Source organism: Quercus robur, chromosome 1 (genome assembly GCF_932294415.1).
Source record: "Quercus robur chromosome 1, dhQueRobu3.1, whole genome shotgun sequence".
In the NCBI taxonomy this organism is placed as follows: Eukaryota; Viridiplantae; Streptophyta; class Magnoliopsida; order Fagales; family Fagaceae; genus Quercus; species Quercus robur.
The window spans coordinates 14,047,905-14,069,091 of record NC_065534.1 but is presented as its reverse complement, the minus strand read 5'-3'; the positions used below and the strand labels follow the sequence as shown (position 1 = coordinate 14,069,091).

General features: G+C 35.9%; 3 protein-coding genes across 5 annotated transcripts; 1 reads left to right on the top strand and 2 right to left on the bottom strand.

The window, feature by feature from the left end:
* Nucleotides 1-1,718: 1,718 nt before the first annotated feature.
* Nucleotides 1,719-9,175, top strand: LOC126722189 (alkaline/neutral invertase E, chloroplastic-like). The gene is made up of 7 exons (XM_050425338.1): nt 1,719-2,007; nt 3,448-4,228; nt 4,783-4,948; nt 5,330-5,541; nt 5,978-6,471; nt 6,552-6,600; nt 8,400-9,175. The coding sequence occupies exons 2-7, from the start codon at nt 3,515-3,517 to the stop codon at nt 8,718-8,720; spliced, it is 1,956 nt and encodes a 651-aa protein (XP_050281295.1). The 5' UTR covers nt 1,719-2,007; nt 3,448-3,514; the 3' UTR covers nt 8,721-9,175.
* Nucleotides 9,176-10,619: 1,444 nt separating this feature from the next.
* Nucleotides 10,620-12,850, bottom strand: LOC126722182 (uncharacterized). Its single transcript, XM_050425332.1, has 5 exons — nt 12,393-12,850; nt 12,150-12,285; nt 11,723-11,790; nt 11,432-11,518; nt 10,620-10,966 (listed from the first exon to the last, which is right to left on the bottom strand). Exons 1-5 carry the CDS (start codon nt 12,777-12,779, stop codon nt 10,886-10,888), a joined length of 759 nt encoding a protein of 252 aa, XP_050281289.1. The 5' UTR covers nt 12,780-12,850; the 3' UTR covers nt 10,620-10,885.
* A 1,132-nt stretch (nt 12,851-13,982) lies between these two features.
* Nucleotides 13,983-20,000, bottom strand: LOC126722164 (serine/threonine-protein kinase D6PKL1-like). Of its 3 annotated transcripts, none has more exons than XM_050425326.1 (4): nt 19,541-20,000; nt 17,916-18,589; nt 16,631-17,819; nt 13,983-15,111 (listed from the first exon to the last, which is right to left on the bottom strand). In XM_050425326.1, the coding sequence occupies exons 2-4, from the start codon at nt 18,394-18,396 to the stop codon at nt 14,256-14,258; spliced, it is 2,526 nt and encodes an 841-aa protein (XP_050281283.1). In that variant the 5' UTR covers nt 18,397-18,589; nt 19,541-20,000; the 3' UTR covers nt 13,983-14,255. The 3 variants fall into 3 exon arrangements, with proteins under 3 accessions (XP_050281283.1, XP_050281278.1, XP_050281272.1); XM_050425321.1 differs by having other exon boundaries at nt 16,631-18,386; nt 18,494-18,589; XM_050425315.1 differs by having other exon boundaries at nt 16,631-18,589.
* Nucleotides 20,001-21,187: the final 1,187 nt, after the last annotated feature.

Here is a 21,187-nt window from a genome sequence, read left to right as displayed (position 1 = left end):
CACCCACGAAGCCCAGGTCCCGAAAACTGCAATAATCAAGGGCTTCTCTGAATTCCATCATTTGTCGCTCTCGTCGTAGTGGCCCGCCCATTTTTTCTTCGTTTCTGACAATCTCATTAAAGTCTCCCACACAGAGCCAAGGGAGTTCCATTTTTAGATTCAGGTGCTTTAGTAGTGCCCAAGAGTGTTCCCGGTTGGCCGTCACAGGATTTCCGTAAAAACCGGTGAACCGCCAGGCGTCATCCACTCCTGGGTTAACTACTGCGTCTATGTGCGAGGTCGATGCGTCGATAACGTGGAGATTAATTTCAGACTTCCAAAACAGAGCTAGGCCGCCCCCTGTATTTTGTCTAGAAACAATATGCACGTTGTCTAGCTGGAGCTTGTGTTTCAGGTTGTTGACATAGCTATCCTTTGCTTTGGTTTCCATCAGAAAGAGGATTAAGGGAGAGTGCTTTCTCACCAACTCGGTGAGTTCCTGAACTGCGCGTGGTCGTCCCAAACCACGGCAGTTCCAACTGATGGCATTCATGGTGTTCGGCGGGGCTGCCCAGCAGCCACCACCGTTTGACAAGGTTCAGGTGCATCATCCTGGGGCACGGTCTGCCGTTTTATGGGTCTGCAATCCTCCTCTGGTATTTCTGGTCTTGTATGCTCTGTTTCAAGCATATGGACGTCGCTAGGGGTTTTTTGATGGTCACGTGGAATCCTTACCCAGGTAGGTTTGGTTGGTAGTGTTTTGGGATGGTTATTTGTATGTGGACTGGGCTTTTCGGTGATGGGCTGTTCGTCGTGGGTTGTGTGGTATTGGGCTGGCATTTTCGGCTTGGCGGTTTGGGTATTGATGGGCTGAGTTATTGCTGGACAGTTTCCCACGTTTGCACTATCATTGTCTGACTTAATGCTGAGTTTTGTAACGTGCACCAAATCTGGAATGTTTGCATAGCCGTTGGCAGCACTTACGTTTTGGTTTTCCTCACTTCTCGCCTCTGAATTATGAGCATTAATGGTGCCATTAATTGTATCGGGAGGGGATGGTTTTGGGTTTTCCGCCGGCGCCAGGTGAAGGTTTCCGGACGGTGTTGTTGTGTCTTGCACGTCGGAAGTTTCAGATTCTGATGGTTGGGTTGTGGTACGGGATGGTGGTGTAGGTGTTGTTTTTGATTTTGGGCAAGTACCTAATTTTATTTAACTATTTATCATTTTATTTTCATGCCATTCATTGTATTAACTCAATGATTTACTAATTGACTTTTAAAAAAACATAGAATGGGAAAACAAGTTTAAGTCGTATGTAAATTAGGAGATTTACTAATTGACCTTTAAATGATTCACCTCTTGCATATGATTTTTTTTTTTTTTTTAATTAACATGTAAAACTCACCTTACAATGTATATAGATATTTAACATACAGAAATTCCTTCATAAATAAATTTATTATTTTCTCAATTTTCTAATAAGAATGATCATATATATTTTCATATAAACACTAATAATAATTAATATACAGAACAATGTCATATAAGCAATCACATAAATAAATAAATAAATAAAAATTCTCACAGAAAACAAGCTCGTTATATTGATAACTCCGAAATCCAATCCAAATGGCGTTCATTCATAAGCGGTAGTGTGAGGTTGCGGTGGATACTGTGTGAGTTACTTTTTACTTCAAAGAGAAAAGGTAAAAAAACAAAGACAAAAGCAAAAATCAAACACGAAAACAGGGACATTGTTCACATCAGACGACACCGAAGATTCTTTACACTTCTGTTCTGTTCTGTTCTGTTCTGTTCCGTTCTCATGGGTCTCATCCTCTGTTTTTCCAAACTACAAGGACAAAAGATTTGAAACCCTTTTGCAATAAATTCCAACTCTCGTCAAAAGAGTCAAACTCCTCCATTTTTTTTTCCTGTTTACTGGGAAGAAAAATCAGGTCCAAGTGGCAAGCAATTGATGACAGTAAAGTCTATGTTTAGTTCTATATAGCTGATGACAACAAATAGGTAAGCAAAACCAATACCTCTCCACTTCTCTTGTATGCACATGGATCACTGTGTTTACTTCACACTCGACCACTTATACTTTGTACTACTTTGTTGTTGTTGTTATTGTTATTGTTATTGTTTTTGTTGGCTTGTTTGTGTAACCAGAATTTATGTGAAATTAATTTCTAGGATGGAAATCAAATCCCTGTCAAATATTGTATTGGTTCGCTAGGAAAACAGTAAGGAACTTTTGGGTATCTTTTCTTTTTTTTTAGAAAACTTTTCCATTACTAGTTTCTTCTAAAATTCACAAACCTTTGAAAACCATGATAAAAATCCAGTCTTTAAATTTATGAGAATCTTGGTTTTAATTAATCTCGAGTTTTCCTTGAAATTCTGGAGGGAATAAGGCAGGGGCGGAGCCAGAGGGGCGCGAGGGGGGGCACCTGCCCCCTCTGACTCCTAAAACATCCTTGCATAGTCTACTCTAGTTAGTCCCTGAGACATTGAGAAAAAAAAAAAAAGAAAAAAGAAAAAAAAGGACACCCACTTGAAAGTGACCCAGGAAAAATAAAGGGAGAAAAGGTTATTCTCCCAAACCATGTAACCTCTTCACCATTTCACTATTCTCATAAGCAGTTTTTGTCTGTCTTCCACCTATTTCACTACTTTTTATTTTTTATTTAATATATTTATTTTTACCATTTTTACTGTGATACATTTCATAGCATTTTATTATTAAGTGATGTTAGAAATATTATAAATTTTACTACTTATGTCTTACAAATTAGCATCACACCAATCACAAAAAATAATTTCAAACATATATTCATTATATTGTTCAAGTAACACTACTCACATTTTTACCACATCAATTTGTAAAATTTGTTGTAGCTATGACTATGAATTGGTTATTTTTGTTATTATTATTTTTTTTAATACTATGAAATATATTCATATTTTCTTACCATTGTTTTGTTATTATTATTGATTAATATTTTTTAGATTAATTTTACTTTTAATATATTTTTTTAATTTTGCCCCCTCTAGACTAAAATTCTAGCTCCGCCACTGGAATAAGGTAATAGGGAAGGGAAAAAAAAATTGTGGAGGAAGATTAAAAATAACATTAATGGAAGTAGTAAAAAATAAAGAGTGGTTTCGAATAGAATAGAATGGAGGAAAATAATACATGCCTTGTTGTCCCTGAAAGACCAGAGTGGTATAATACCTATTTTGTATTTGAATTATTCCAAGTTCCTTGTCTAGATTAATTCATTACAAGTTTCATTGTGTGGACTATTTTTTATCAACTTTTATGTGGTATAATTTTTCAAGAATGTATTGTAACAGAATGTTTTGCAACGTGAAACTCTTATCTATCTCTTAATTTATTATGTATGTTTCACAGCTTTGATGATTTTAGGCATATTCTGTTTTTTTTTATTTTTTGCATAGGCGCCTTCTCTAAGTCAAGTAGTAATTTTCAGAGCTATAGAGTTGGAAATTAGTATATAGTTTGCCAATGGCTACTTCAGAAGCAATTCTACAAGTTCTATTACCTCGCTTGCATCACTCTGATCTATGTACCAACAGTTTAAACTCGGTGCACACAATTAAAGCCAATGTCAATAATAGAAGGATAAAAATTCCATTGTCAATGCAAGTGCATAGCTGCTCAAGAAAATCACAGAATTGCAGGAGGAGGGTTTATGCATTACGGAGTAGAGACAGTGTTTTTCATGAGAAGACTGATGTTGGTAGGTTGGAATCTATGGGTTGCCAATGCCAACAGGCTGAAGGAGTTAGTGGGTTTTCAGAGGATCAAAATGAGACCCGGTTCAAGGGGAAAACAAGGAGGCCAACATCAAATCCCATTAATGGGACAAGCAGTGCACCAAGCATTCAAGGATATGAGGTGGGTCAAAAGTTGAAACATGAAAAGGAAGATCATGTTAGAGATGGAAAGGCCGCTGCTGCAGGAACAACTAAAGATAAATTGGATAAGGGTAGGGTGAATGTATTCAAGGATGAAGCTTGGAACTTGCTGAGGGACTCCATTGTTTATTATTGTAATAATCAAGTTGGAACAATTGCTGCTAATGACCCAAGCAGCAGCAGTATTCTGAACTATGATCAGGTTTTTATTCGGGATTTCATACCTTCTGGGATCGCCTTCCTTTTGAAGGGGGAGTATGACATTGTACGGAATTTCATTCTGCACACCCTTCAGTTGCAGGTAATATGACTGCTCTTCATTGAGCGTTTTAATAAATCACCTCTTGCTTACTGAAGACAATTCTCTTACAATGAAGTATTTCATTTTATTTTTTAATTTTTGAAAGCCCAAGTCTATACTTAGGCTTGGGTTTTCTTTAATCTCAACTAACAAATACTAATGTCAGTTCTGAACTAGAAATCCTTCTCCCTGTTTTTTTTTTTCCCATAAATATAAGCTTAGGAAAGCAGTAATTGGTTATCTGATTTTGAATGTTTGTAAATCCTCTGTGGAGCAATGAAACCCAAAAAAATAAAACAAAAAGCCTAAGCCTTCACAGCCAATCCAACCTAGTAGTAAGCGATCTGCTAAAAACAATTGTTGCTTCTAAACATTTTAACATAGGGAATTTTCTTATGGACTATATTCCAAATGTGAGAGTTCTGAACTGTTTTCTATGTCATGTCTATTGAAAAGCTCTCTTGAAGCAAGAATCTTTCTTGACACAGGTGCTCTCTCTAAGAAGTACCATGTTAATTCCTCATGTAGTGAGCAACTAACACTCATCTTAACAGAGCTGGGAGAAAACCATGGATTGCTATAGTCCCGGTCAAGGATTGATGCCTGCCAGTTTCAAGGTGCGTACTGTTCCTCTAGATGGTGATGATTCTGCAACCGAAGATGTATTGGATCCTGACTTTGGTGAAGCAGCAATTGGCCGTGTTGCACCAGTTGATTCTGGTAAGAAATTTCTTGTGGCTAATAATTTCTCTTTGAAAATATCAACTACATGTGATTTTATGACTTTTAATTTATAATACTTGTTAAATTACTAGTTGTCCCAAAAACTTAAACTATTAGGAAATGACGAGTTTAATCACTTAACCATAATTCTAATACTCCCCCTCACTGGTGGGCCTAAACTTCCCCTTAATAAGTGGGGTCCCAACAAGTGAGAATTTAACATTTTAAATGGGAGGTAAAATGAAGATAGGGATCGAACTCAAGATCTCATGCTTTAATACCATGTTAAATTACTGATTGTCCAAAAAGTTTAAGCTATTAGGAAATGATGAGTTTCTCACTTAACCATAATTCTAACAATCCTAATTTTACTCTCAGGATTGTGGTGGATTATATTGTTACGAGCATATGGAAAATGCTCTGGAGATTTGTCCTTGCAAGAGAGAATTGATGTACAAACTGGGATCAAAATGATTTTAAAGTTGTGCCTTGCTGATGGTTTTGATATGTTTCCTACTTTGTTGGTGACCGATGGTTCTTGCATGATAGATCGTCGAATGGGAATTCATGGTCACCCTTTGGAGATTCAGGTTCTCATGTTTACTCACTTTAAATTGATCCTTCATATGACTATTCTTTTTTTTTTTCCCACTTTCTTTTAATAATGATTAGGACCCATGCTTGGAAGGATAGATTCTATTGCCCGTTGCTTAGAGCTATTATAAGCTAAACCTTTTGATTACTTAAGAATCTGATAAGTTGACACGCAGTGTAGATTTTAACTATGAAGCAATATGGTTGTATATTTTGTAATGCTGAACTCAAGTAAAAAATTCTGCTAAATTACTATAAGAGAATATTAGAGGCATAAAGGGAAACTGAGATTTGAGTTTTGACTCTTTAGAAGCCATCTGTGCCTTTCTTTGCAGAAGCTGAAGCTTCTGATTCATGTTGATGAGCATTCTTGCTGTTTATGAGAAAAGATGAATGGCTTAACTTTGCACACAATATTGCATGTCCTTGCAGGCACTGTTTTATTCAGCATTACTTTCTGCACGTGAGATGCTTGCTCCTGAGGATGCATCAGCTGACCTTATACGAGCACTTAATAATCGTCTAATTGCATTATCTTTCCACGTAAGGGAATATTACTGGATAGATATGAGAAAAATCAATGAGATCTACCGGTACAAGACAGAGGAATACTCATATGATGCTGTTAATAAGTTCAATATCTACCCTGATCAGATTCCTTCCTGGCTGGTGGAGTTTATGCCCAGTAAAGGAGGTTATTTGATTGGAAACCTGCAGCCAGCTCACATGGACTTCCGTTTCTTTTCTCTTGGAAATTTATGGTCTATTGTAAGCAGTCTTGCCACAGTGGATCAGTCACATGCCATATTGGACCTTATAGAAGCAAAATGGGATGAATTAGTTGCTGATATGCCATTCAAAATATGTTATCCTGCTCTTGAAGGGCAGGAATGGCAAATTATCACAGGCAGTGATCCCAAGAACACGTAATGCTTCTATGTTGATTTTTAGTAAGTTCCTATTCCTATTTTATACCTCTTCCCTTTAACCTTGTTCTTTGTTTCAGTCCTTGGTCTTACCACAATGGAGGTTCTTGGCCCACTTTACTTTGGCAGGTTAGTTTGGTATTACATTTTAATTTAGGTTTATTGCCTATGTTTTGGAGTTTGAATTATATATATATATATATGTGTGTGTGTGTGTGTGTGTATATTTATTGATAAGTTTGCACACACATCCATTTGGGTTTTAAACTCATGACCTTACCCTCCACCTTATCTTATGGGGGGAGGACGTGTCATTTGAGCTAGAGCTCATTTTCGTCTTGGAGCTTGATTTCAAAGTGCACCAATAAGTTAGGCTCCATTTACTTTGGCGTAAGATATTTTCTAGAAGAAGATGCATATTTTTCAGTGTTTAGTGCAACCAAAAATTACTATCAATGGAAAATATTTTCATGGTCAACAGAAAACTATAACAAAAAAGCAGAAATGATTTATGTTTTTTAAAAGCTTAAACCATTTTCTGGACCAAGTCTATACCACCTTCCTCCCTCCTCCATGCTGCTGGCATGGCCACTACTACCTCCCACTCCTAACTCCCGTGTTTCTACTATCACCTCCCTCCCCTCACCACTCCTTTGTGGCATCACCACCTTCCTCCCCCTCACTCCCCATACCATCGGTAACACCCTTTCCCCACCACCCCTCTCACGCTACCACCACCTTGCACTGTCACTACCTCCCTTCCTACACTTAACTCCTCCCATCATTGCTACCACACCCACCACTACTTACTGACTTTTTATTTTTTTTAACATAGATTTTTAGTGCAACCAAACATTTAGAAAATTATTGTGTTTCAACCAAAAATAATGCTTGAAAATATTTTGTACCTATGTCGAAACAAATGGATCCTTAATTTTTTTCCAATTTATACCAATTTTAAAGTTACTTCCAAAAAAAAAAATATTTAAAGTTTTCACAAAAGAGAACAGTTTTGTTGCTGTGCTCATGTGATGCCACTTGTAATTTTCCAAGCTAGTTATAAGTGTGTGCCACTGCATTTGACATGAATGACAGTATCTATTGGCCTTTTGTATTGCCCCCTCCTGTCACATATGCATTCTTTCTCTTCTTGTGTGTTTGTGCATGCTTGAAGATAACCAAGACTATGCTCAACTAGATATAATGTCAAGATAACTCTCTTCCTATCAATATTTACCTAAGGACATTTCAAAAAGGTGAAAGGTTAAATTCTTTCTTTGTCCAACTACAAGAGGTCGTTTTTCAGACTGAAAGTTCTATGTCCCATGCTTGGTACATAGTTGTTAAGTTTTTTGAAGAGGCAAGCTTGTCCTTCTGTTCAGCCATGATAGAAACCACCTTATCTTTAATCTGGACATTTCAGCGCTCTTAATTAGACCTCCTGTAGAATTTTTTGTTTATTAATACGTTGTTTTCTTGAATGTATTTCGATGAATGTAGTCCCCCTACTGTTTTGGATTTTTGGATTCTCTAATTTTTTGTTGAAACAGTTGAGTATATATATAAGATGCCTATTTTTGGAGTTTTGGATTCTCTATTTTTTTTTTGTTGAGACAGTTGAGTATATATATAAGATGCCTATTAGTTGAAAGGTTATCAAAAAATATTGGCTAACGATTATGTTCCTATGTATGTTGGAGCCTCTTCCATATGGCTTTGACTATATTAAGAATCTGATAGGCATGGAATGTTTTTGGTTGATTTGATAGGTTTAGAAAATTTCGGTATGTTCTTTGCTACTAAATCATGTAGCGGTAGACAAGGGAAGTAGGAACTGTAAAGTTTTCCGCCTTTTTTTGGGCAGCATACAGCCCAATGACTGGAAGTATATATTCTGAAATTAACATGATATGGGGCTTGTTTTTCAGCTCACTGTTGCATGCATAAAGATGAACAGACCAGAAGTTGCCTTAAAAGCTGTCGAGGTAGCTGAGAGACGCATTTCTCAAGATAAGTGGCCTGAATATTATGACACCAAGCGAGCAAGATTTATTGGAAAGCAGGCACAACTGTACCAAACCTGGTCAATTGCAGGATATCTGGTGGCAAAGCTCCTCCTTGCCAACCCAAGTGCAGCAAAGAGCCTTGTAAATGAAGAGGATTCAGAGCTTGTAAATGCCTTTTCTAGCATGATCAGTGGGAACCCAAGGAGGAAAAGGGGTCGAAGGAGGCAGAGCTTCATAGTATGAGTTTGAAGTTTTGAAGTCAAGTTCAGAGGAGGGATTCAGATGACAAAGTCTTAGTTTTGGCAAACCAAGTGCAGTTCAATATTTAAATCCTATAAATTTGATTCAAAATAGTTTTTCTTCTGAGAAAGAAAGGTTTTGACTATATTTTTAGCTAGCTTTTCTAATGAACAGTCTTGTAAAATACTGTTATGGTGTCAGAAATTGTAACCTGTATATCCTTTTATTTTGGTTTGAAAAGTGTTATTTTCTGAGATAGTTCACATGCTGACCACTTATGTTTTATGGTGATGTATCAAGACATGGTTTCTTGAGAATTGAAGAGTGTATGTGTCTCTCCTCCCATCCCTTTTCTGGAGTACTTGTTCAGCTGTAAGCGAGATCTTGTGGAGTTGCTTGTGACATATTTTGGCAACAGAAAATTGATGTAATAAAAGCATGAATTAGTTGCTCTTGTTGATCACTTTGTCAGTTTCTTTCAAGTGGTTCATCAGATTTTCTTTGGAAAAAGGTTCAACTATTGCATTGAAGCATGGTAACTAGCGCACATAATGCGTACGTCTGGAAGACTAGTGTGTTCTACAGTTACTTATTTAGTAGTCTTTACCGTACTTCTTGGCGAGCATCTGTGGGTTGTTGAACCTCTTAATGATGGAATTGGATAGGCCATGTGTTTCTGAGTGTGTCACGTTAGTTGAGTCTGCTTCTGATTAAGTTGTGAATGACCTGGTGGGATGAATGAAGTTACACTTTTTGGTTTAACATTGCATAATTATTTGGTTGTTCTGGTGCTACAGAGTGGTTGGTCATTAGTGAGGTTGATTTTGGCGAGACTGATATAAACCTCCAACATCTGAATCATTATAGGCAAGTGAAGGATATAATGCCAAATTAATTATTTCTGACTTAGTTTCACATAATGCCATTTCATTGAAGACTTAAACAACTCAACAGGTGCCATCATGTCTACGGGGTTTTGGCTAAGTTTTTCCTTCATGGTTTTATGTCAAGTTCTATGGACAAGAAAAGAGTATATTAGTTAAAGGAAAGAGATAAGAAATATGAACAGAGAGCTCTAACTATTGGTGCATCAGTCTAATGGCAAGATAAAATTATGGAACAGGATGCTATGGTCCAAATTCTATAGTATGCATGCCAAGAAAAAATAACAACCTCTGCAATACATTATAAAGCTTTTAAAGAATGTGAAAATTTGTCTCTCGTACATTTGAAAAAGTTGGAGAAAGGCAAAACGGAGAAAATATATTTAAGATAAAAAGCCTTTTATCACGCAATTAGTGATGTGGAAATTTTTTTTGAAGAAAGTCCTGAAAATTTTGGGCTGAATTGAAATTTTCAGTTGGGAAGACAATTGTTGCTATAGTATGCTCAACAACGTAGTGGTTGGGTCTTTGTGCAATGATCATTACCTTCAACCAAAAGCAAAAGCAACACATCATGGGCTTAAGTGTAACAATCAGCCTAAAAAAAAAAAAAAAAAGTATATCTGTGCGAGCTTTGAACATTGCCTTCTTTCTTTTAGTACCTTCAATAATGTAAACATCACACTTTTGAAATCTGAATATAATTATTAAAAAAATCACCGGCGAACTTATGTATATTAAGCCATTACCTGAAAATGCAGAATCTAGCTTGATCAAGTGTCCAGCACACTAAATTGCTGCCTCAATGCGCTATGTGGGTGTCTTTTTTTTTTTTTTTTTTTTTTTTTTTTTGTGTAATAATAAGTAGAGTAGATTTATTGAAATTAAAAACACTTTATGCTCACGATGATGAATGCAGAGTCCAAAAAATTACAAAGCAAATCTAAGAGAGCTGTAAGATTCAAGGACAGAGAGGTACAATGAGTAAAACCCCAAACCCAAGACCATTCAAACAAGGTAAAAAGCAATGAGGATTTCAATTATTCAGCTTAGAAAAGTGACATCATAAATCCAATTCCACAGAAATAGTTCAAGTACCATAAACCAACTGATGGATTAAAAAATCCATAATGAGACTGCCATGGATTGGATGTAAATACTTTACATTAGTAATAAAAATTGGATGTAAATACTTTACATTACTAATAACAAGCATTACACCGAAGAATACAGTTCGTTCCTCTATTTTTTGCAGGAGATGATCAACTGGCTTTTGACCAGGGGCTAAGAATCCAGAATGTGTTTGTTTTCTGCCAAGATGCTATCCAACAACGATTCACAAGCATCTTCAAGTAAATCTAAAACCTGTCATAAAATAAGGTTGCATAAACCAACTATGAACTAAATGTACTGAAATTCTAACCATGATTACCAGTTTGAATCAGAGAATTGGGGAAGGCCTGCAAATATTTGACATTCTATCTACATGCCATAATAAAGTTACCATGTCTTGAATCTTGAAATTTCTTTAAAGTTCTCACAAATGCAACAGCATCAAGACCATCGTTACCCCGTGTCATACACTGAACATAAATGTTTAGTTCAAGTTCTCACAAATGCAACAATATCCCTATTCTCTTTTAAAGCTTTATAAAGCTTGGCAAAAAAGGGTTGGTTAAGAATTACAAACATTACTGCATATAGTACAGTACATTGCATGTAAGAATTTCAACTCAAAAACATGCACAAACAACATAGGCATTTAGTCCTCCATCTCACAGTTCATATTGTTAATGACAACTTACCTAGATGATTTAATCATTATATTACCTTCTCAAAACCTTGTGGTCCACCATAGTAAGGATCCGGGACTTCAGTTTCATCATGTTTCTTACAGTAGGAGCACATTAACTTCACCTGCATCATCAATACACCAACGAGATACCACAAAATCAAAACCACACCATACCATGACAACAATCTCATACTAACCACCAATGGGCTAATAGCCCAATTGGCTTTCCACCCTTGCTGGTGGCTCCTGTCTGCAGGTAAAATCCCTCTTGTGTATGGGTGCTTGAGTTAATTTAACATAGCAAAAAGAAAAAGGCTCACGCTAACCTTTTTATGTGCATCATCAGGTAGGGTTTCTCTAAATTTCCACCTATTAAAAGCCTCCAATATATCCTCTACAAAAAACATCAATACCCACAAAATAAGTTTATTATTGCATATTTATACATTGGTATAAGTTTGCATGTGTGGCAAATAAAAACATTCTTCACAACTGTTGACATGGCCAGTTGTGATTAGTGTTATATATAAGAGTGGTGTCAATTATGAATTAAGGAAGTTTAAAAAAAAAAAAAAAAATTATGAATTAAGGTGAAAGTGATGTTGCTACAGTCCCAACAAATTATGTTAGCCGTTGTAAAAAATGTTCTTTTTTTTTTTCCATAACACTACTAATAAAATAAATCCAAATGATCAAAATTCAAGTAAAAAAGAATAAAACTCACTACAATGCTTAAGATTATCAAATTCCTACCTCTGTTTTGCCTGTCCATTGCAAGAATAAGATCAAAATCCCGAAAATCCGACAGCCTGATTGGCCTTGATATAGATGTAATCTCAATCCCACGCCTTTTAGAGGCCGCCCTCATTCTTGGGTCAGCTTCATTTCCCTTTTACAACAATTAAAAAAAACAAATTTTGTCAATACTATTACTATCCCAATTTTTCCCCTGTTTTCTCAGTAACCAAACAAATAATGGGGCAATAAGGTACCAACCTCATGGTAATCAATGGTGCCAGCAGAATCAATGTTAAACTTAGAATCAAAACCCCTTTTCTTGACCAAGTCTCTAAAGACCCCTTCAGCAGCTGGGCTTCTGCAAATGTTGCCCAAGCACACAAAGAGCACAGAGAAGGGTTTGGTCTCTGTCTCTGTGGCTGTGCATGGTGTGGTAGATGAAGCCATTGATGCCCTTATCAGAGACCCAAATGGGAAAGAGGAAGTGGGTTTGTGGGGAATTGGAGGAAAAGTTTGGTTTTTGAGAGATGGGTATTGTTTTGGTGGAAGAAGAACAAGAAATGGAGGGTTTAGAGAGATGGGGTGGGAAGAGTGGCAACATTGTAAATTTGGTGGGGTTAACAATCTACTTTGCACTACTCTCATCCTCCCTGGCTGTGCTGTGAGCCTGTGGCTGTAAGGGTGGAGGATTTGTATGAATTGGTCCACTGGATTTGGCTCCAAACATTTTGGAGATGGAGCTTTGACATGGACCTGGTTGACTGTGCCCTGTGGGTCGGGTTCGGGTTGGTTTTTTTTTTTTTTTTTTCGTCAAAAAATTAATTCAAACTAATCAAATACAAGTATTGAAGCACATTGGTTAAGATTGTGATTTTTTGCAATCTAATAGCTTAAAAAAAAAAAAAAAAAAAAAAAAGACAAGCAAACAACTTTTAGTTAAAAAAGTATTTATTTATTAATTTTTGTTACTTTTCAATGCAATAGAACCCGTTAAATTCTCTACTTAATAAATGCACTTCAACAACCAGTAATGAGTGCATGTCCAAGTAAAACTTTTCAATTTTCATTTTGATTGTGGTTCTCGTATTTAAAAGTTTTGATTTGAATTCCTTCAAGTTTAAATTCACCTTTTCTACTTTTAGTAAAATTAATTATTGAGTAGGAAATGTACACTAAAATTTTCTTTATTGATTGTACTTTTCAATTTTCATTTTGATTTTCGTCCTTATACTAATAAGTTTTGACTTGAACTCTTTTAAGTTTAAATTCATCTTTTTTTTACTTTCAGTAAAGTTGATTATTGAGCAGGAAATGCGCACTAAAATTTTCTTTATCAAGAGAACCGGACAATGTGTTATGAAACCTTTCACTGCCATATACTTACTTCTAGTCATATGATTAGACATTACATTATAAGATTTTCGGAAATTTTAAAAGGATTTTTGAGCTTATATATGGCTGCAAATTGTTAAAAGGAATCCATTTGTTTGTGAGTAACTAGATTCCAAGATTCTCAGACATCAGCGGACATGGATGCCAGCAAGAACATAGTAGAACATTAATTGTGCTTAAAATTCTATGCCATGTCCCTTCAAAATAAGATCTGTTCCATTATCATGTTGTACGTTACGTCACATCCTTCTTCCTATGTCTGATGTAGTCTCGCTGATATGATATGTGGTGGTGATAGGTTGAGTTATGACAACAAAAAAGGAAAACACATTTTGGTTCAATGAATGCATGGACGACACTGTCCAAGAAGCTTAGTAAAAAGTAAAAATGCCTTTGAGTTTGAGCTTGATATTGATAATAGGTAGAATGGAATGGAATGGAAGACAACTCTCTGAGTAGCCATAAAAGACCATGAAAGTGAATATGTTTAATGTATAATGTCCCACGAGCTTGGCCAATTAAGGTACAAGTGCATGAAATAAAACCTACCAACAAGGGTAGAGAAAAAGGCTCCCCTTGGTTCCCATTTGGACTCTCAGCTACTGATTCATATTTTATATGTAAAACTCTATAATATGCCGCCATAGTATTGTATAACATTTACATTATAAACTATATTATCAGTTGCAACAAGGAAGAAAAAGTTAAGAAAAGAAAACCCTCTTCTAATTAGAATAGCTCAAACTCCACATACTCTCCTCCTGTAGTCTCAAGCTCATTACACTTAGCACTCTCCTTTTTCTGTGCGGCTGTTGCAGCACTTTCAATATCAGAGAACTTTGGCAGCTCCGGTGGTACTGCACACCGTATTAGAGCCCAATTAAGGCCTTCAAAGAAAGGGTGCTGCTTGATCTCTGCAGCCCCTTTCACAGATCCTAACCGATTTTCGGGGTCCTTTATGAGAAGGCCTCTAATCAAATCTCTTGCATGAAAGCTAACTATAGGGCTATTTGGAAACTTGAGGCTCCGTGACACTACGTTCGATAGTGTTTCCTCATTTCCTGAACCCTTGAAGGGCGTCTTACCATATAACAGTTCAAACAGAAAAATTCCAAACGTCCACCAATCAACAGCACTCCCGTGACCCTCCCCTTTGATGATCTCAGGAGCAAGGTATTCATGGGTTCCTACAAAGGAGTTTGATCGAGCACTTGTTGGCTCCACGACAAGCTGTGGGAGTGGGCTGACCTGGGCAGCTAGATCAGCTTTTATCTTCCGAGCTTTTGCTGCAGCAGATATAAGTCTAGGAGTGAAGCATGGGACTTGCCAAGATGGTTGGAGACAAAAAGGATCGATGCAGCTAGATTCGGTACATGGACTTGACATCTTTTTCACGGGTTCCAGGATGGGAGAAGAAGATTTAACCACCATCGGATTGACAGCACATCTCAGTGATAAGTCAAAATCTGAGAGCATGATGTGACCATCTTCTCTGACCAGGATATTTTCTGGTTTCAAGTCTCTGTACACAACTCCAAGCATATGTAAATACTCCAGTGCGAGGAGAACTTCAGCAACATAAAACCTGCATGTGTGATGGCTTGAATTATTCTAAAGAATATTGAACTGTCTGAGTAACAATTATGGAAGACAGATGATGTAGCAAATCCCCCTAGATTTTTTTATTAATGGAATTTGATTCTCCTTCACCTAATTTGATTTATCATAAAAATTCCAGCACAGTTTTTGCCAAGAGAAGATAACAAACAAAAACAAACAATTAGCATACATGCCACTTTGCCGACTCATTTTAATTCTGATTGACACTACATGCGTCCAATCGACCCAGTAAGGGATACCCAGAAGTCAGTGTCATACATAAGTTGATAGGAACCCAATATCTACCTAGTAAGTATGAGCTGGAAGTGCAAATAATTCAACTTTGGCCATAAACACAATCTTACAGAGCTGAGGGTTAATCAATACATCCAAAACATCTGGGAGCCACTCACTTTCCTCTCATTTGCTCTGGTGCTACACTAGCACCTAAACTTTTGCCATCCCAAGTCCTAAAGTATAGACCATACTTTTATTTTCATCCACTCATCAATTAAAAAACGAAGTTTCAATTCTAGAGTGTGAGCTTAAGACCTTTTTACCTATTGTCTAATTATTTGGCTCCAAGCTCTTGACTCCAGTCCATCCGATGTAAGTACAGGAGCATAGCTTCACTGATTTGCTAAGGCATATTAACCTAAGGAAAATGGCAGGTACAAGGCCACAAATCATTGCAAGGAAATTTCTTCTGACCTTGAACTGCAGATTAAGGTTTACGCCATAATATTACCCACTTAAAAAAATTAAATGTTAACAATCAAATATAATGATCTGTTAAACCAATAAAACAAGTTCACTCATAACCATCAAGTCTTTTAATGTCTGGCAAAAGCTCTGAATTTCAGCCAAACAACAGCTTAATTGTATGCTTAATAGAAAAGTTAGCAAAATCCAAGAAAATTGTATATATGGGGGTAGGATCAAACAACATTTCATTTCAAACTTTGTAAATATTACACCACACTACATAACTTTTCATTAAAATAAAATTTTGCCAAAACAAATGGTTGGATACACAAGTTCTTCTCATGCTTGTCTTGCATGTAAAATTTTACATTTGTTGGATATCATTTACCATCCAATCTATTATGCATGAACTCATCTTCTTATTTTGTTTTAAGAAAATAGCAAATAATGTTACTAAACTATTTTTAAAAAATTAATAATAAATTAGTTATCGCTTAATCTCCATTCACCTATTGGCAAGTTTGACAGGTATGAAGAGAAAATGTAATATGGCAGTAGGTTTGATGAAATTTCAATATATTAATTAGTCCTGCAGTGGTGTAACTTTTATATGGTATTACACCATGTTTAACTTGAATCTGACCAATATATATAATAGAAAGTGTCACCTGGGATAAAACATAAGGAAAATTATTTTGAAAGAGAGAGAGAGAGAGAATGACCACTTCAATCATAAAGAAACCATTGAAGAAGACATTGCAGGACCTTATCATATAAATAAAATTAACATGAAAAGCTACCTGGAAGCTTGTTCCGAGAAACACCTGCTTGGTTGCTTCTGCCGCAGCACATGCAAATCTCCACCTGGACAATACTCCATAACCAAACATGACAGCTTATCCGTTGCAATATGGGCATACAGAGTAGGAAGAAAAGGATGATCCAGCATTTGTAATATCTCTTTTTCAGTTTGGGCCCTGGGCATTTTTTTCCTGCTCACCAAAAAATCATTATCCATCACCTTCAAAGCAAATAGGCAGTTTGTACTAGTTAGTTCAGCGAGATAAACAGTCCCAATGTCTCCACAACCAAGCCTCCTAAGCATCTTGAAATGCCTCAAACTTAAGTTTCCTTGCTGCTTCTGAACACTATGGATGGCTTCCCATCTCAAGTCTTTAGACATGTGAGGCCTCTTGCCACTGCGACTAGGCCCACACACATTGCTTTCCTCACTATTGCTTGTGCTAGTACTATAGTCACCAATGCTACTTTTTGAGCTTTGGGAGAACTCCCCCTTTTCTCTAGACCTCGATCTCTCATCAGTCTTTGTCACAAGAGATTTACTTCTGTTACTACAATTCAAACTGAAACCTGGTTTGCTTGAACCCGTGTCCAAAGTACTTGAATTGGCTTCAATGCTAACATTCATACTGCTAGATGCTGAAGAAGCCTTCTCATTTTGTTTCCTATCAGGCTTCATAGTACAACTTTGTGTCTGATTGTCCACATTACTTGTACTAGGACCCAAATCATCATCAAGTTTTTCATTACAAGGATTAGAACTGCTTGAGGCAGAACTTGAATCCTGCTTTGTTTTTGTCTTGATAGAGTTCTTGTTCCTGAAGACTGGCTTCATTAAACTTTGACTGTTGCTAGCCCATTTGCTTACCCTACTAGCATTGCTGGAGCTAGATGAGGAAGACAGAGAATGCAACTTACCTTTCTGCCCCCCATCTGGCATTAAAGTTTTGCTTGGAACTTCTACTGAAGTGGGAGCAGCTGCATCCACCTCCAGAACCTTCTCGCTGACATTAGTGATTGAAGAATCTGCAGATTTTAGTTTTCTGACCTCTGCCTTTAACATTTCACTCCCAACATCTGTCTGCAAAGGAACAATCTGATCCTGTGATGGTAATCTGGTCATCATTGCATCTGGCATCATTCCACCAGCTGAAGGAGTGGAAGGATGAGCACTATGGTTTGATAAATCTGCATTGGGCATTTGCATGGATTCAGGTGTCATATCAGAAAATCTTGACATGCTTCTTTCTGGTACAAGAGAGATTTCCATCAAATTGCCCTTACCTTCTTTTGTTGGAATGCCAGCTCCATTTGCCTCAACAACCACTGCCCTATACAACCTTTTGATGGTTCCTGCTTCTGAGACTCCTGGTGAACTGGGTGGCTTAGATAATCGCTTCATGGCAGCCATTTCAGATGCCTGCGAGATGCAGAGTCCTCTTAGGGCTTGCTTCAAACTCACAGGCTCTGCTATTCCAATTCCTGATGAATGAGACGAACTAACTCTCATCGGCCTTTTCTGAGCACTCTTTCGCAAAGGGTCTCTACCAATTTCATGCGACTGACCCAATCTTCTAGCTTTAGTTTTAATGTCAATTTGCTGAAAAAGGCGATTAATATCATCCTCTATAGAATATCTATTTCCCAATTCCTGCATACAGAGGTTTACAGTTTTCTCATCCATTTTATATTGAGAATCCGATTCTTCTGTTGATTCAACAATTTCACTAGTACCGGGTAGAGTCCCCATCTTTGCTGATTCCATAAAAATTCCACAAAAAGTAGTTTCAGCCTTGCAAAAATTAACCCAATTCTAGAGAAGAATTTTGAACATGGACCAGCACAGAATCTAGAAAACACACCAAATATACTCTGAAGCTTCCTTCTATCATAGTGATTTACAGATTCAAATGGCTTGTTAAATCCTCTTCACTAATTCAAAAATGAAGCATCCAAACCTGTCATGATCGCCACATTTCAGATAAGTACAGGCCTTAAATTTATTGAATAAAATTATGCACTTTTCCTCCCACAAAGGGTTAAATACTCCTAGATATAACCAAAGGGCTAAAGACTTTTCAATTTGATCTAACCAATCAAATCCAACACCTCTCAGCACAACAATTTATGTCAACTGTATCCATCACCCATTTGGTCCCTCAAAATAAATACAAGTTACAAAAAACAAAAAATTTTCCAACATGACATACTTTTAACATGTGAAATCTACTTTTTCTTCTTGTTTTCTTTTAATTCCAGAACCCATCATAAAATAAAATATATATATATATATATATATTTTTTTTAAAAGGGAAATACAAATCAATTACTGGTATATCTTTGAATCTGTGACCTTTATCCACCACACCATATCAAAAGATTCATAAATCCAAAAACACATGCTTAGGCATCCATGTTCCTGCCTCTAAAGTTTCAAGCATAAAGAGTTTCACACACATATTTCCCACTAAATAATTCATCCAAGACCCAAAAAAAGATCACAACCTAAACCATCAGTTAGGATCAGGTATATGATAATGGATCCACTCCAATCTTCTATTTTTTATCAATAAAAATTCTTTCTTTACAATACAAAACATTACATATAAAATTTTGAAAAATGCAGGTAAAAAAGTTGAGAAAATTAGCTTTTTGATAAGAATTGGACAGGTTCATTAACTAAACCACAGCAAACCCAACAATCAAAATTCAAAATTTCAAAAAAAAAATAATAATAATAAAAAAAGCCAAAAAGAAAAGGCTAATAGAATCATATGATCATCCCAGGTGTCAGCTAAAAATTGAGCTCTATGTATGCATCACAATCAAAAACAACCAAGAAGAAAAACAAAACAGACTTTTTGAGACACAGAGAGATAGAGATAGAGAGAGAGAAAAGCAAAGCAAACCTGAAACAAAGAGAGTGGTCCCAAAACAGTCCTGAGAGACACAGTGATCAATAAGCAGTGGAAACAAAGAAAGCTTCAAAAACAATAGAAAAAAAAAAAAGACAGGCTTTTTTGGAAGGGACAGACAAACAAAAAGCTTGTTCTTCTTCTGGGGTCTTGATTTTTGTTGAAGATGGATACTGGTTAGAGCTCACGAGAGAAAGCAAAGTGGGTTTGGTTAGAGGTTGAGAAAGCACTAGCAGTGAATGAAGAAAGAGAGAGAGAGAGAGAGAGAGAGAAAAAAAAAAGAAAGGGTTGAAATGCAAATCACGAGAAATATCAGAGAGTCACAACTATTGCTGGTACTATAGCTCCAAAGCTTCAGCTACTGTTTCTTTCCTCTCACTTTCTTTCTTTCTCTCTGACTCAAAATGGCGGAAAGGAAAAAAATATCACTCATAGACACAGACATAGATACACAAAAAGAAAGAGGGAGTTTCATTTTCATTTTCATTTTTTTATTATTCATTTTTGTATAGTATAATAAATTTATAATAATATTATTAATTTGGAGTCATCGATCTCTTACACTATTCACGGTCCCACGGCAAATTGCTGTTACTCTGAGATTTCGTACACATTATCAGTTTTATTTTTTTCCTCTTTAATTTTTTGTCAGTTTGTTTTAAGTTTTAATTAAATGGTAATTTATGGGTTTCAATTAGTTTAATCGATAAAATTTTTTATGATTAAATAAGAAATTTAAAGTTTAATTTCTGTTTATATTAAAAATTGATTGGTACCTTAATCTGATGATAAAGAGCTATCATCAAGAATCGATACTATAAATTGATACTCTCTAAAAAAAATTATAATTTATTATTTTTAGTTTGTTGTAATTTTGAATTGGGTCTGGATAATGTATTAACTACCCATTTTTTGAAATTGTTTATAAGAATTTGAAAAAAATTAATCACTTTTATATTTTCCAGTAGAAAAGTTCCTTAAATGGTTAACAAACTTAGATGTGTGTCCCATACTTTTCATAGTGTTTGTATTTAAGCCATTTTATTTATGTGCTGTGACCAGGCGTTGTTAAGTATCATTTAATTTCAAAACAGAGCTGGTTTTCCCATCAAAAAAAAAAAAAAAAAGCTGGTTTTATGGGAGAAGTTATTAGGTGCATTGGAGGATTGCTGTCCCAACTAGTGAAATAATGTTACTTATATAAATGTGTAAATCAGATTCTTAATCAGTACAAATTAAAAATTAAAAATCACTCGGTAATGTCACATTTGCATAAATAACAATGTTTTTATCGGTTAGAAGGATCATGATGACTACTTCAACAATCCTTCTAATGGATCTAATAATTTCTTGGTTTTATGGATCCAAAATTTTAAATTTTAAGGAGCAAAATTAAAATCACCCCAAACTTTAAGTCAAAGAATGTAAATTACAAATTATTCTTTTATTTATTAATTAATTTTTTAAAGTCAAAATTTTTTATTAAAAAAAAAAGGAAGAAGTATATTTTTACTCAATTTATTTCTTAACTCAAATTCTTAAATAAATTGTAAGAAGCTTAAAAAGCAAATAATGTTTAACTTCTGTTTTTGAACAACGATAGCTTCTTCTTCTTTTTCTTTTGTTTCCCCTTCAAGCTAA

Bases quoted from the DNA above. Each gene is read 5' to 3' on its own strand.
- LOC126722189 (XM_050425338.1), top strand. From the start codon at position 3,515: ATGGCTACTTCAGAAGCAATTCTACAAGTTCTATTACCTCGCTTGCAT. The intron at 6,472-6,551 runs GTAATGCTTCTA...TCTTTGTTTCAG, and splicing joins GGCAGTGATCCCAAGAACAC to TCCTTGGTCTTACCACAATG. The intron at 6,601-8,399 runs GTTAGTTTGGTA...CTTGTTTTTCAG, and splicing joins GGCCCACTTTACTTTGGCAG to CTCACTGTTGCATGCATAAA.
- LOC126722182 (XM_050425332.1), bottom strand. From the start codon at position 12,779: ATGAGAGTAGTGCAAAGTAGATTGTTAACCCCACCAAATTTACAATGT. The intron at 11,791-12,149 runs GTAGGAATTTGA...TGTTTTTTGTAG, and splicing joins AATGGACAGGCAAAACAGAG to AGGATATATTGGAGGCTTTT. The intron at 11,519-11,722 runs GTTAGCGTGAGC...TTGATGATGCAG, and splicing joins CTGATGATGCACATAAAAAG to GTGAAGTTAATGTGCTCCTA.
- LOC126722164 (XM_050425315.1), bottom strand. From the start codon at position 18,396: ATGGAATCAGCAAAGATGGGGACTCTACCCGGTACTAGTGAAATTGTT. The intron at 15,112-16,630 runs GTAGCTTTTCAT...TCACACATGCAG, and splicing joins TTCTCGGAACAAGCTTCCAG to GTTTTATGTTGCTGAAGTTC.